Here is a 12386-nt window from a genome sequence, read left to right on the forward strand (position 1 = left end):
ACTGAGAGATAGAGAGACTGAGAACCGCGATCGCAAATGGTTTCACCATGGGCGATCGTACCGGTACCAATCGCCGGCGGTGAGGATCATTGGGGGGGGGGTGAGGGGTCCTGGCAGGGTGCCACAAATGGGGGGGGGGGGGGGGGGGGGGATGGGGGTGATTGGATTGACGTGAGACCGCGACGGAGGAAAGCGCCGCGACAGGTTCATCAGGGTCATGGCGGTTTCGAGGATTGGAATCGGTTTCAGGGTAGGGATGGCTTCGTTCGTCGGAATTCTAGGTTACGGTATGCATCTAGGGAGGATCAGTTCTACGAGAATTACCCTTCAGATACTGAGTACTCAATGGACAGGGATGAGGCTTGGGGACAGAGCTGCGAGGAGGATGATGTTGGCAGTGTCAGGTACAAAAGGTCAGACTCGGTTCAGGTGAACGTGCAACGGCCATGGCATATTTAGGCAAAGCCGCATGCGGTGGTTTCTGTCCAGCAGCTGCCGCGTGCGGATGTTGTAGGGGAGAAGACAACGGATTCTGCACCTTCCTTTAAACGGTTTGTCACATTCTATATTACTGATTTCCCACCGCAAGCATCTACTTTTTTCTTATGTAAAGGTTTTGAGGTATGCGGTATTCTTGAGGATGTGTATATTGCTCATAATAGAAATAAGAATGGTGCAGTTTACGGGTTTGTTAGGTTTGCCAATGTGCGTGATGTGGATAAATTGCTGAAAGCGCTTAATAATGTTTGTTTTGGCCAATACCGTGTTTACGCTACGCTTGCGAGGTTTGATAAGTCTGAGAGGGTGAGGGAGCCTGAGGGAGATGGAGGTAAGCATGAGGGAGGTGGAGTGGTGGGGAGGGCGTTGGAGGTGAGGGAGTCAGGGCCTGAGGGAGAAAAAAAGGGTGTCGAGGGAGTTGTAGAGAAGGGAGAGGGGTCGAAGGAGAAGAGGCATGAGAGGAAGGAGAGTGTGGCGCAGGAGGTGAGGGTCGGGTCGGTCTTGGTGAATGTGGGGAAGACGAAGCAGAAGGGGAGGGAGGGTGAGGCAGGGCGCGAGGAGGGAGTTGTGGGGAGCGGGACTGTTCAAATTTCTGCAAGAATGAAAAATTTGGCTATTCCACAAAAATTGGTGTGTTCGTATAGGCCTTGCGAGGAAGATGTGGCCTGGGTACGTCAAGGTTTAATTGGAACGGTGTGTAATGGTGAATCTATACCCCTAATACAACGTCGGGTAGAGGATGCTGGTTTTACGGATCTTGAAATCATTCCTTTAGGGGCTGATAAGGTTTTCTTACGGTATGTGTCTGGTGGCTTGGTGTCTGATGTGGTCAAGGAAGCTCGGCAATTTTTTGATTTAATTTTTTCTCAGCTGGTTCGATGGGAAAATGCTAATTTACCATTCAGAAGAGGTGCTTGGTTACGTGTGTATGGAATTCCGTTGCATGCTTGGAATATTAATTTTTTCAAGCTATGTGTTATGGATTGTGGGAGTTATTTACGTACGGACAATTGTTCCTTGACTAGGCAGAGACTTGATTATGCTAGGGTGTTGGTTTCTACACCTTCTTTTGAAGTTATAAATGTGTCGGAACAAGTTCTAATTGACGGTGATCTCGTGGACATTAAGATCATAGAAGAGTGGGGTTTTAATTTGGGAGAAGATGCTTGTTTATATGATGAGGATGACAAATCAGTTGTGTCTGTTCCGGAGGTGACTGAGTTTCATGATGATGTTGACATTAATCATAACGTTGATGCTTTGATAGATGAGATTGCTAAAGATTTTGAAGAACCCGAGGAGGTTATTGGTAATTCGAAGGTTAATGGTGAGGTGAACTTGGAGACTACATCAAAGGTAGAGAAACTTGATCCGTTGGTAAACGTTAGTGCTGGTACAGATGAGTCTAAGCATGCTTCTCACGTGGTGGCTATGGCTGCTGATGCTTCTTTTACGGCGCAACAAAGCTTAAATGTCGAGCCAGTTTTTTCTCTGAATAACAACGTCCCATTAGCAGTTGCAAGTGGCTCGGAAAAAGCATCGTGTACGGCGATGCAGTCACGTAAACGGTATGTTCGTCCGGTGTCTTGCCTTCAAGGTTCAGCTAGGTGTTCCCATTCGGGTCCGTGGAGTGTGGAATGGATTAATAATATTCAGAAAGCAAATGTGGGCCTGATTTCATCAAAGTCTAAGCGTTTGAAGAAAGTGGTGGGAGAAGGAAATGTTGAGGCTCGTGTCACTCGACCTACAAATAAAAAGAAAGTGGGAGGGGTACTTCGTCATCCTGTACTTACTCTTAAAAAGGTAGCCCGTCTTCCGTGTAAAGATAGAGCAGAGGTCATGAAAGTTTTGAACAAGTCGGACGTGATGAAGGTTTTAAAAAAGAAAATACATCGACGACAACAATTAAGGGCTCGTGCTAGTCGTTCTGCTGAGATGGTGCCTATTGCTTCTTCGAATGATGGTACGTCCTCATCATCAGTGAACAATGATTGGCAGAATTGGGTGGCGCTTCAGGGGAAGAAACAAGTTGTGTTAGACGATGTTCAAGAGATGGGGAGGGTGATTGGTGTAACATTTTTGGAACATTCTCAAAATAAATTCGATGTTCTTTCTCGTCCTAATAGGGCCAATAAAGAGTCCGTTGTGGTGCTAGAGAAGGAGCAGTTAGGGACGGAGGAGGAAGGGGAGTAGGTGTTGGGGCTGTCGTGTGTGTGCGAGGGCGTGTGGGAGTGTGTGATGAAGTTTTTATCTTGGAATGTGTGGGGGTTGGGTGGGTTGGAGAAGAGAAGGGAGGTGCGGATGTTGGTGCGTGAGAAGCTTCCGTTTATCTTATGCTTGCAAGAAACTAAGTTGTCAGTGTGTGATGCTTCGTTGTGTTTGTCGTTGTGGGGAAACTCCAATCATGACTTCTCTTATCGTCCTTCTGTTGGTGCCTCGGGGGGTTTGTTGACGTTGTGGGATAGTTCGGAGGTAGAAGTGTGGTCTTCTACTAGCCTGGAACATGTTCTTGTTATTCATGGTCGGATCATCTCGTCGGGTAAAGAGTTCTACTTGTTTAATGTTTATGCTCCGTGTGACGCTCATGGTAAGCAGGAATTGTGGGAGTCTATGTCTGTAAGGTTGTCTCTCTTGCAAGGTAAAATTGTCTGTGTGTGTGGTGATTTTAATGCCACTCGTGGGGTAGAGGAAAGACGTCCTATTCGAGCTGAGGGTGCGTCACCGGATGTTGTGCTTTTCAACAATTTTATCGATGACAATTTGTTATTTAATTTACCTTTATGTGGCCGCCGTTTTACTTGGTTCAAGGGTGATGGTTTGTCGATGAGCAGAATTGACCGTTTCTTGCTCTCTGAAGAATGGTGCAATACTTGGCCTAATTGCTTGCAGATTGCTCTTTTGCGTGGAGTTTCTGATCATTGTCCTATTCAATTGTCCGTGGATGAGGAAAATTGGGGTCCGCGCCCGACTCGTATGCTAAAGTGTTGGCAAGACATGCCGGGTTATCATCAATTTGTTTCTGATAGATGGCGCTCTCTCTCAGTTGAGGGATGGGGCGGTTTTGTTCTTAAGGAGAAATTCAAGCTTATTAAATTGGCTCTGAAGGAGTGGCATTTGGCTCACTCTCACAATATATCGGCAAAGATTGATACTATCAAAGCTAGACAGTCGTCGTTGGATGATAAGGGGGCGGACGGTGTGTTGTCTTTTGAGGAAGTGGAGGAGCTTCGCAATATTTCCCACGAGATTCATTCTTTGTCCCGAGTGAATACTAGTATTTGTTGGCAGCAGTCGCGTTTACTCTGGCTTAAAGAGGGTGACTCTAATTCTAAGTTTTTTCACACGGTGTTATCCAATCGTCGTCGACGGAATTCTATTGTTTCTTTTGTGGAGAATGGGGTTGTTGTAGAAGGTGTTCACCCAATCCGGCATGCAGTTTTTTCTCATTTCAGCAATCATTTTAAGAAGCATCTTGTTAGTCGCCCAGGGGTGGGAAGTATGTATTTCAAAATGTTATCTCATATGGAGGGGGTCGGTTTGGTTAAACCCTTTTCTGTGGAAGAAGTCAAGGCGGCAGTGTGGGAGTGTGATAGCTTCAAGAGTCCTGGACCGGATGGTGTGAATTTTGGCTTCATCAAAGAGTTCTGGATCCTTCTTCAGGAGGATATTATGCGCTTCCTATCGGAGTTCCATCGGAATGGCAAGTTGGCAAAAGGTATAAATTCAACTTTTATTGCTCTTATTCCGAAGGTTGATAGCCCTCAGAAGTTGTCTGATTTCCGACCTATTTCCTTGGTGGGTTGTTTGTATAAGATTTTGGCCAAGGTTCTTGCAAATCGTCTGAGGTTAGTGGTTGGTAAAGTGATATCAGAAACTCAAACAGCGTTTGTTAAAGACAGACAAATTCTTGACGGCGTCCTTATTGCAAATGAGGTGGTGGATGAAGCTTCTAAATTGAAGAAGGATCTTTTGCTCTTTAAAGTTGATTTTGAAAAAGCCTATGATTCTGTCGACTGGGGTTATTTGGATGATGTGATGAGGAAGATGGCTTTTCCGACTTTATGGCGGAAATGGATTAAGGAGTGTGTTTCTACCGCAACGGCGTCTGTTTTGGTTAACGGTAGTCCTACTGATGAGTTTCCTCTAGAGAGGGGTATTCGCCAAGGGGATCCATTATCCCCTTTTTTATTCCTTTTGGCTGCGGAAGGGCTAAATGTTATGATGACTGAGGTGGTAAATGCGAATTTGTTTGAGGGTTACAAGGTGGGGGCGCAAAATAGCTTGGTGGTCTCCCATTTGCAATTCGCAGATGATACACTTTTGTTGGGTTGTAAGAGTTGGGCGAATGTCCGTGCCCTTCGTGCTGTGTTATTATTGTTTGAGGCTATGTCTGGGTTGAAGGTTAATTTTAATAAGAGCTTGTTGGTTGGTGTAAATATATCTGATTCCTGGTTGGCCGAGGCAGCAACTATTTTAAATTGTAAAGTGGGAAAGGTGCCATTCTTGTACTTGGGCCTCTTTATTGGGGGTGATCCTCGTAGGTTAGCGTTCTGGGACCCTGTGATGCATACTTTAAAATCTAGATTGTCGTCGTGGAAAAGTCGTTTCCTTTCTTTTGGAGGCCGCCTAACTCTTCTGAAATCCGTCTTGACATCGATGTCTGTCTACGCTCTTTCTTTCTTTAAGGCTCCGTCAGGTATAATCTCTTCCATTGAATCTTTATTTCGAAATTTTTTTTGGGGGGGGAGTGAGGTTCTCAGTAAAATTAATTGGATTGATTGGAAAACTATTTGTTTACGTAAGGAGGATGGAGGTTCGGGGGTTAGGCAGTTAAAGGAGTTTAATTTAGCTCTCTTAGGGAAGTGGTGTTGGCGGATGTTGACTGATAGAGGAGGTTTTTGGTATAGGGTGCTGGTTGCTAGGTATGGTGAGGAGGCAGGGAGGTTGGAGGATGGGGGCCGGAGTGCTTCTTGTTGGTGGAAGGAGGTGGTGAAGATTAGAGATGGGTTAGGTGAGGAGGGAGAGGGTTGGTTTGCAGGGTCGGTTTTGAGGAAGGTAGGTGATGGGGAAAATACTTCTTTTTGGCTTGATAGGTGGGTCGGAGATGTTCCTCTTTGTCGGCGTTTTAGTCGGTTGTTCCATTTAGCGGAGAACAAGCAGGCTACTGTCGCTTCTATGTTCTCTTTAGATGTGGGGGTGGATGGTGGAGCTTGGCAGTGGAGGCGCCGGTTGTGGGTGTGGGAGGAAGAGATGCTAGCGGAGTGTAGGGCTATTATTACTAATATTTTTCTGCAGCCTTTTGTCTCAGATAGCTGGCAGTGGCATCCTGATCCTATTGGTGGCTATTCGGTGCGTTCGGGGTATGCAGTTATTACATCTCATGATCATCAGCTGCGGGATGATGCTCAGAGTTTGGTTTGGCATCCTCAAGTGCCGTCGAAGGTGTCGATTTTAGCTTGGCGATTACTCCGAGACAGATTGCCAACTAAAATTAACCTTTATGATCGAGGCATCCTTCCTGTCACAGCCATATCCTGCGTTGGAGGATGTGGCCATATTGAATCTGCAAACCATTTATTTATTCATTGTGATTGTTTTGGAGTTATTTGGCAGCAGGTGCGGTCTTGGATAGGCTTCTCAGGAGTCGATCACCGAGATATTGATGCTCATTTTATTCACTTTACTAATTATTTAGGTGGAACCAAGAAGCGACGTTCTTTCTTTCAGCTCATTTGGTTATTATGTGTTTGGACCATTTGGAAAGAGCGTAATAATAGAGTCTTTAATAATGTTATTAGTCCTATTGAGGAGCTAGTCGAAAAGGTTAAATTTCATTCTTATTGGTGGCCGCGTGCTAATAACGCCGCTTTTGTGTATGGTTGTCACCAGTGGCGGTCGGACCCGTTGTTATGCTTGGGTTTCGACTAATGTCTGTTTTTGTTTTTTGAACCATTGCTTTGTAACAGATATTGTTTCCGTTTTGCGTCTCTGTGGCACGCCTTGTGCTAAAGAGGCGTTGGGTTTGGTGTGAATATATATCATTTTAGTTTCTTCAAAAAAAAAATTTGATGGGTCTGCATGTGGTTTATTGTCTAGATATTTTCTAGTAATATATAGTACCCAACATTTTTTTTAAAGGATATATAGTACCCAACTATACAGTTGCATAATGGTAATTTTGAATCATTTATCACTATTTCTACAACATAATATATGCCTCAGTTGTGAAGTATTTGGTGGCACTTTTTTTTTTTTTTTTTTGGAGCAAATTTAGTGGCACTCAATCACATATGAACAAAATATATGAAATATAAACAAGTTATGGTTATCATTTCTAAATAAGTTGTGCAAAAACTTCTCATAGAAAACATGATTATGTGTGAATTTCGTTTATAAAATTTTTCAACCAATATACAACTTTACAATAATTTTTAACTAAATTAAAATGTGTTCACCCCTTGAATCCGGATCTTAGTTACACTAATACAAGCATCAAAATATTTAGGGAAATGTTAACTTGTGCCCTTAGGGCACAAGATAAGAATCTTAAAATAGAATTAAACAATAAATATTGCATTGGAAATATAAGTTTTTAAGCTTTTAAGGTTATGAATGCACAATTTCCAAAACTGAATTTCTATATTTAGTTTCTTATCTTGTGCCCTTAGGGCACAAGTTAACAAGATCCAAATATTTATTAGCACTACCTTCACCAACATCAAAACTATAAATATCAGGTAATTTCCCCTTCGATTTAAACCCTTCAAGCATTGACACAACTTCTCTCATTGAAGGTCTATCAGCTGGATTTCTGCTTGTGCAAAGCAATGCAATTCTAAGCATTTGTACCATTTCTTCTCTCACTGCACTACACTCTGCACCTTCATTCTTGTACAATATACCTTCAATTCCATCTTTGCCCTTTATTTTGGACTTCACCCAATCCACAATGTTTTCCCCTTCATCAAATTCTTGATCCAGAGAGCGTTTTCCACTTAAAATTTCCATTAACACCACTCCATAGCTATAAATATCAATCTTCTCATTAACTTGGAGGGTATCAACATATTCTGTAAAAAAAAAAAACTTTTTATTATAGTTGGAGCATTTTGATACATATCTTTATTCTTTTTTACTTCTTTATCTTTTACAACTTATACAAATCTCATTACCGAGCGGTAACGAAATAAGACCAAACACAAACTATACTAACTAAAAATATTTCACTCATTTTACTTCAATGAATATTAACTATAATTCAAACTAAAACTAAAGTATTCCCTCACTCATCCTAAACATCTACATGTAAAGAAAAAGGAAAATGCTAACAAGTGTCATAAGGGCATTGTTTAAGCATCTAAAAGTAGCAATTTTTGCATTGGAAATTGTACGGTTATGACTTTAAAAAGTGTTTGACTTGTATTTTCAAGACATAGTTTCTTTTTTTGGATTCCTTAAACAATGCCCTTAGGGCACTTGTTAGCAAAACCCAAAGAAAAATCATAAGAATAGTAATAAAAACAAGAATGTGGTGCTGACCTGGGGCAATGTAACCATGTGTTCCGACAAGATCAGACATAGGCTCATCAGATCGAATCAACCTAGCAAGTTCAAAATCAGCCACTCTAGCTTCCATCTCACCATCCAATAAAATATTACTAGGTTTAAGATCTCTATGCACAATGGGTGGAGCACAATCATGATGTAAATAACATACACCTTGTGCCACACCAAGGGCTATCTTATACCTAGTTGACCAATCAAACACATTTGCCATATTGTCCTTTGGATGCAAAAACTCATCAAGGTTCCCATTTGGCATATACTCATAAAGCAACATCGTACTTTTCTTGTTAATGCAATAACCCAACAATCTCAGAATGTTTCTATGTCTAACATCCCTCAATACCTCCAATTCAGCTAAAATTTGTCCCCTCCGTCGGATTAGAACATTCGGTTTCAAAGATAGCTTTTTAACGGCTATGATTTCTCCACTTTGGTTTTCCGCTTTATACACCGTTCCACCAGATCCACTTCCCATTTTGTTATCAGAAATCGACGCGAAATTTACAATTTCCTCCGCCGTGAAATTTAACTCCCGCCAAAACCACGTTAACTCCCACCGTTCGATTTTACCGTTAGCTTCGTTACCGTGAAATGGATGAAAACGATGAATCAATTGAAGAACGAGGAAGATTATAATTGCAGTTCCGAACGCGCCTATCCAAATGATGAATCCAATATCAAATTCGTTTTCATCGGCGACGGCGTTGGCGGTGCAGAGTTTGGATAAGGGGCGGCCGCAGAGGTTTTGGTTGCCGGTGTAGGATGATTGATCAAGGTGGGGGAAGATACCAGAGGACGGAATTGGACCGGTGAGGTTGTTGTAGCTGATGTTGAAATCCTCCAGATTGATACAGTTGCGTAAGCTTGAAGGAATTGAACCGGTGAGATTGTTCTGTGAGAGATCAACTTCGGAGATGGAAGGAATCATCGAGATTTCATCAGGTATGGTTCCTGTCAGATAGTTTTTACTGAGATTCAACTGAATTAGTTTTTCGCAATCACCGATGTTCCTTGGAATGGTTCCGTTGATTGAATTTCCTTGTAATTCGATCTTGTACATCGTTTTGCAATCAATGAAATTTGGAATTCGACCGGTGATTTTGGAAAATGAAGCTGAGAAAATTTGTAGGTTAGTTGAATTCCAAAGGTTGCTAGGTAATTCACTTTCAAATGAGTTTCCTGAGATGTTTAGGTATTGTAGGTTCCCTAGTTTTTGTGGAATTTTGCCATTGAAATTGTTGTTGCTTAAATCTAGGTAGGTTAAATTTGGAACCAGTGTAAGGGTTTGTGGAATTGACCCGCGGAGTTTATTGTTTTGGATTCGAACCCTAATGAGTGAGGTACAGTTGTTGAGTGATGCTGGAAGGCTATTGGTGAAGTTGTTGTTGAAGATAATGAATTTTACAAGATTATTTCCTTTGCAAATGTTGATAGGGATCGAACCTTGAAGTGAGTTTGTGGAAACATCAAGTAATTTTAGTAACCCATTGGAACCGAGTTTTGGTGGTAGTGTACCTCTGAGTGAGTTGTTGAAAACTTGGAAAGTGTTAAGTTTTGAGAGTTCACTAATTTCCTGTGGAATTTCACCTCTTAGTTTGTTATCCATCAGATGCAACAATGTTAGTTCCTTTAACATTGTTATTTCTGATGGAATTGAACCCGTGAGTTTATTTTCTGATAAATCAATAGCTTTTAGGGATTTCAACTTGCCTATGCTTGATGGGATTTCACCGCTTAAGTGATTCTTGAAAAGAAGCAGTGTTTCAAGCATGGTTAAGTTTCCTAGTTCAGGAATCACTAGACCAGAAATGTTGGCTTGTGAGATGTCTAAGTATTTTAGACTACACAACATTGTTAATTCAACTGGTAGTGTTCCTGAATATGTGTTGTATCCAATTTCTAAATGTTGTAGCTCTGATAATAAGCCTAGTTCAGGTGGTAGGTTACCTTCCAATGCATTACCAGCTAAATCTAGGAACTTGAGTCTTTTGAAATTTCCATAGCTTGGTGGGATTCTTCCATTGAAGTAGCTTCCACCAAGGTTGAGCATTTCTAGAAATGGAAGCCTGATTAGTTCTTCAGGAAGAGGGCCAGTGAAACTGTTGCTGTATGCATTAAAGGTTCTTAAAAATATTAACTTCGAAATTCCAGGTGGAAAATTCGAGTTGAAAGAGTTATGGCTAATGTCTAGTGTTCTAAGTTCAGTGAGTTGGAAAATTGCTGTTTGGAAAGTTCCATTGAAGTCATTTCCACTTATGTTTAAGTGGGTTAAGGTTGTTAAGTAATGGATCTGGGGTGAGATTATGCCTGAAAGTTTGAGGTTAGAGAGGTTTATTGAAATGATTTGTGTTGTTTTTGGGTGGCAAGTGATGCCTCTCCAGGAACACCAAATTGGGTCTTGGTGGTTATTGGAAGGATTTTTCCAGTCAGTGAGATGATTTAGAGGGTCAATTAGCGAGGATTTTATTGAGAGGAGGGTGATGAGTTGAAAGGGAAGAGTTGTGACAGCGGGAACTAATGGTAGTGTTTGGGAAAAGATTGACAATGTGATTAGAAAGAAAAGAAAAGGTTTCATTGTTTTGGAGTAATGATTTTGTTTTTGAATCAGTCTTGATCAATGCATCTCAGGATGAACAGTGTGTTTCAGTTTCAGAGGAGGATTGGTTTGCAGATTAAGGAATTTCTTGGCAGAACAGGGTTCACTCATTGCAGTAGCATTATCTGTGCAGAGTTGTGTTGCCTAGTGTCTTTTGTTATTTAATCATCAGTGTCAGTAGGCTTGCGATAATTGTTTTGCAGGTGGCTTTTAGGTGATCAGGCTTTCATATGTTGAAGGACCTGATTGTTTCATATATTGAATTGTGGTGGTGGTGCTAGCATTTGCTTGTACTTGAATTTTAGGTTTTGTAGCTTTGGTGTTGCTTGGTTTTGGATGTAGTTGTGTTATATCTTCAGTGTTTTTTGAAGGAATATCTTCAGTGTTGCTTGGTTAATGCAGCACAAGTTTTATAAAGAAGGTTGAGAAATAAACTTGGAGACTTGATCATATTTATAACTAGCATAAAATTACATTAATTTTTCTTTGCAAAAATGAGTACCATTTTTTCCCAGGAAGCATAATCTTTCTTCACTCACAAGTAAGTGTGTTAATAAGGAAGGTGAATAAATTCCCTTAAAAAGAAAGGGAGTTAAATTAAAATATCTGATTTAGAGGTGTATAAAAAAGGTAAAAGGGTAAGAAGAGTTTGATGAGGAAGGTAATCACTTTTTTGCTGGTGGATATGAATGAATGAATGACGGTAAAGGCTTCGTTTGAGTCAGTCTTAGTAATTTTTCTAAAGCTTCCTGTTTTCTTTGTAAAAATGTCAAAATGCCTCCCATTTTTCTCCCAGGAAGCATAATTTTTCTTCACTCAAATAAGTGTGCTAATTAGGAAGGTGAATAAATTCCCTTAAAAAGAAATAAAGGAAGGTGTATAAACTAACATCTGATTTTTAAATAAGAGGTGCATAGATTCTTAAAAAAAAAAAAAGAGGTGCATAAATATTTCATCTTTTGTTTTTGTAGAAATGTCACCATTGTTATTTGTAATCTAACGGTTTCCTTTTTAAAATAAAAATGTTACGACACATGAAATGGCGAATATTATTGAATACATAGTAACCGTTAGATCAACCTTTGTTTATAATTACCTTTTATTTTTATTTATTATGCAAATGCAAAAACACTGCACCGGTTATAAGTCGTGGGTAGCGATGGCAATACGGGCCAGCCCGCCCCGTTTAGGCCCAGCCCGCTATTAGCCCGCCAAAAACGGGGTGGGGCGGGGCGGCCCATCTTGAGGGGGTGGGCTCAAAATCACACCCCGCCCCGCCTAAAGGCGGACTAGCGGGCTGGCGGGCTGGCCCGTCTATTTTTTTAATTTTTTTTCGATTGTTATTAACAAATATGTTGCTATTATAAAAACAATAAACTCAATATAAAGACTCTAACATTAAACAAATCTCAAAATAAATTCACCATACATTGAACAATGTCCAGTAAACTAAAATCAGTTCAATTTTACCCATTTTAAGGATATTTAAATAGAAACTTTTGTTTTTAGAAATTAAGACAAGAAAGAAACTAATATAACATATCATGGCTTCAAAAAAGAAGAAAGGAAGAAATAAGCAGATTAATGCAAGCATTAAGTTCACTCAACACAAACAACAACTAAGATAAATGAGCAACAAAGCTTACCTTAAACCCAAGTGAATCATAGCAAATCAGACTCCGATCGAGAGTGTAAATTAAAAATTTGGTCACTAATAGTAAAGAAA

The 12386-nt window shown here is 40.8% G+C and overlaps 2 protein-coding genes across 2 annotated transcripts; one reads left to right on the plus strand and one right to left on the minus strand.

The window, feature by feature from the left end:
* The first annotated feature begins 217 nt into the window (after nucleotides 1–217).
* On the plus strand, nucleotides 218–2691 carry LOC146928900 (uncharacterized). Its single transcript, XM_085707156.1, has 2 exons — nucleotides 218–404; nucleotides 614–2691. Exons 1-2 carry the CDS (start codon nucleotides 218–220, stop codon nucleotides 2689–2691), a joined length of 2265 nt encoding a protein of 754 aa, XP_085563282.1.
* A 4458-nt stretch (nucleotides 2692–7149) lies between these two features.
* LOC146928901 (leucine-rich repeat receptor-like protein kinase TDR) lies at nucleotides 7150–11590 on the minus strand. Its single transcript, XM_085707157.1, has 2 exons — nucleotides 8038–11590; nucleotides 7150–7568 (listed from the first exon to the last, which is right to left on the minus strand). The coding sequence occupies exons 1-2, from the start codon at nucleotides 10637–10639 to the stop codon at nucleotides 7150–7152; spliced, it is 3021 nt and encodes a 1006-aa protein (XP_085563283.1). The 5' UTR covers nucleotides 10640–11590.
* Between the last annotated feature and the right edge of the window lie 796 nt (nucleotides 11591–12386).

This window comes from Medicago sativa, chromosome 4, assembly GCF_051527215.1.
Source record: "Medicago sativa cultivar Bolivia chromosome 4, Bolivia_mono, whole genome shotgun sequence".
Taxonomy (NCBI): domain Eukaryota; kingdom Viridiplantae; phylum Streptophyta; class Magnoliopsida; order Fabales; family Fabaceae; genus Medicago; species Medicago sativa.

Bases quoted from the DNA above. Each gene is read 5' to 3' on its own strand.
- LOC146928900 (XM_085707156.1), top strand. From the start codon at position 218: ATGGCGGTTTCGAGGATTGGAATCGGTTTCAGGGTAGGGATGGCTTCG. The intron at 405-613 runs GTACAAAAGGTC...TCTTATGTAAAG, and splicing joins GATGATGTTGGCAGTGTCAG to GTTTTGAGGTATGCGGTATT.
- LOC146928901 (XM_085707157.1), bottom strand. From the start codon at position 10,639: ATGAAACCTTTTCTTTTCTTTCTAATCACATTGTCAATCTTTTCCCAA. The intron at 7,569-8,037 runs GTCAGCACCACA...TTTTTTTTACAG, and splicing joins ACATGGTTACATTGCCCCAG to AATATGTTGATACCCTCCAA.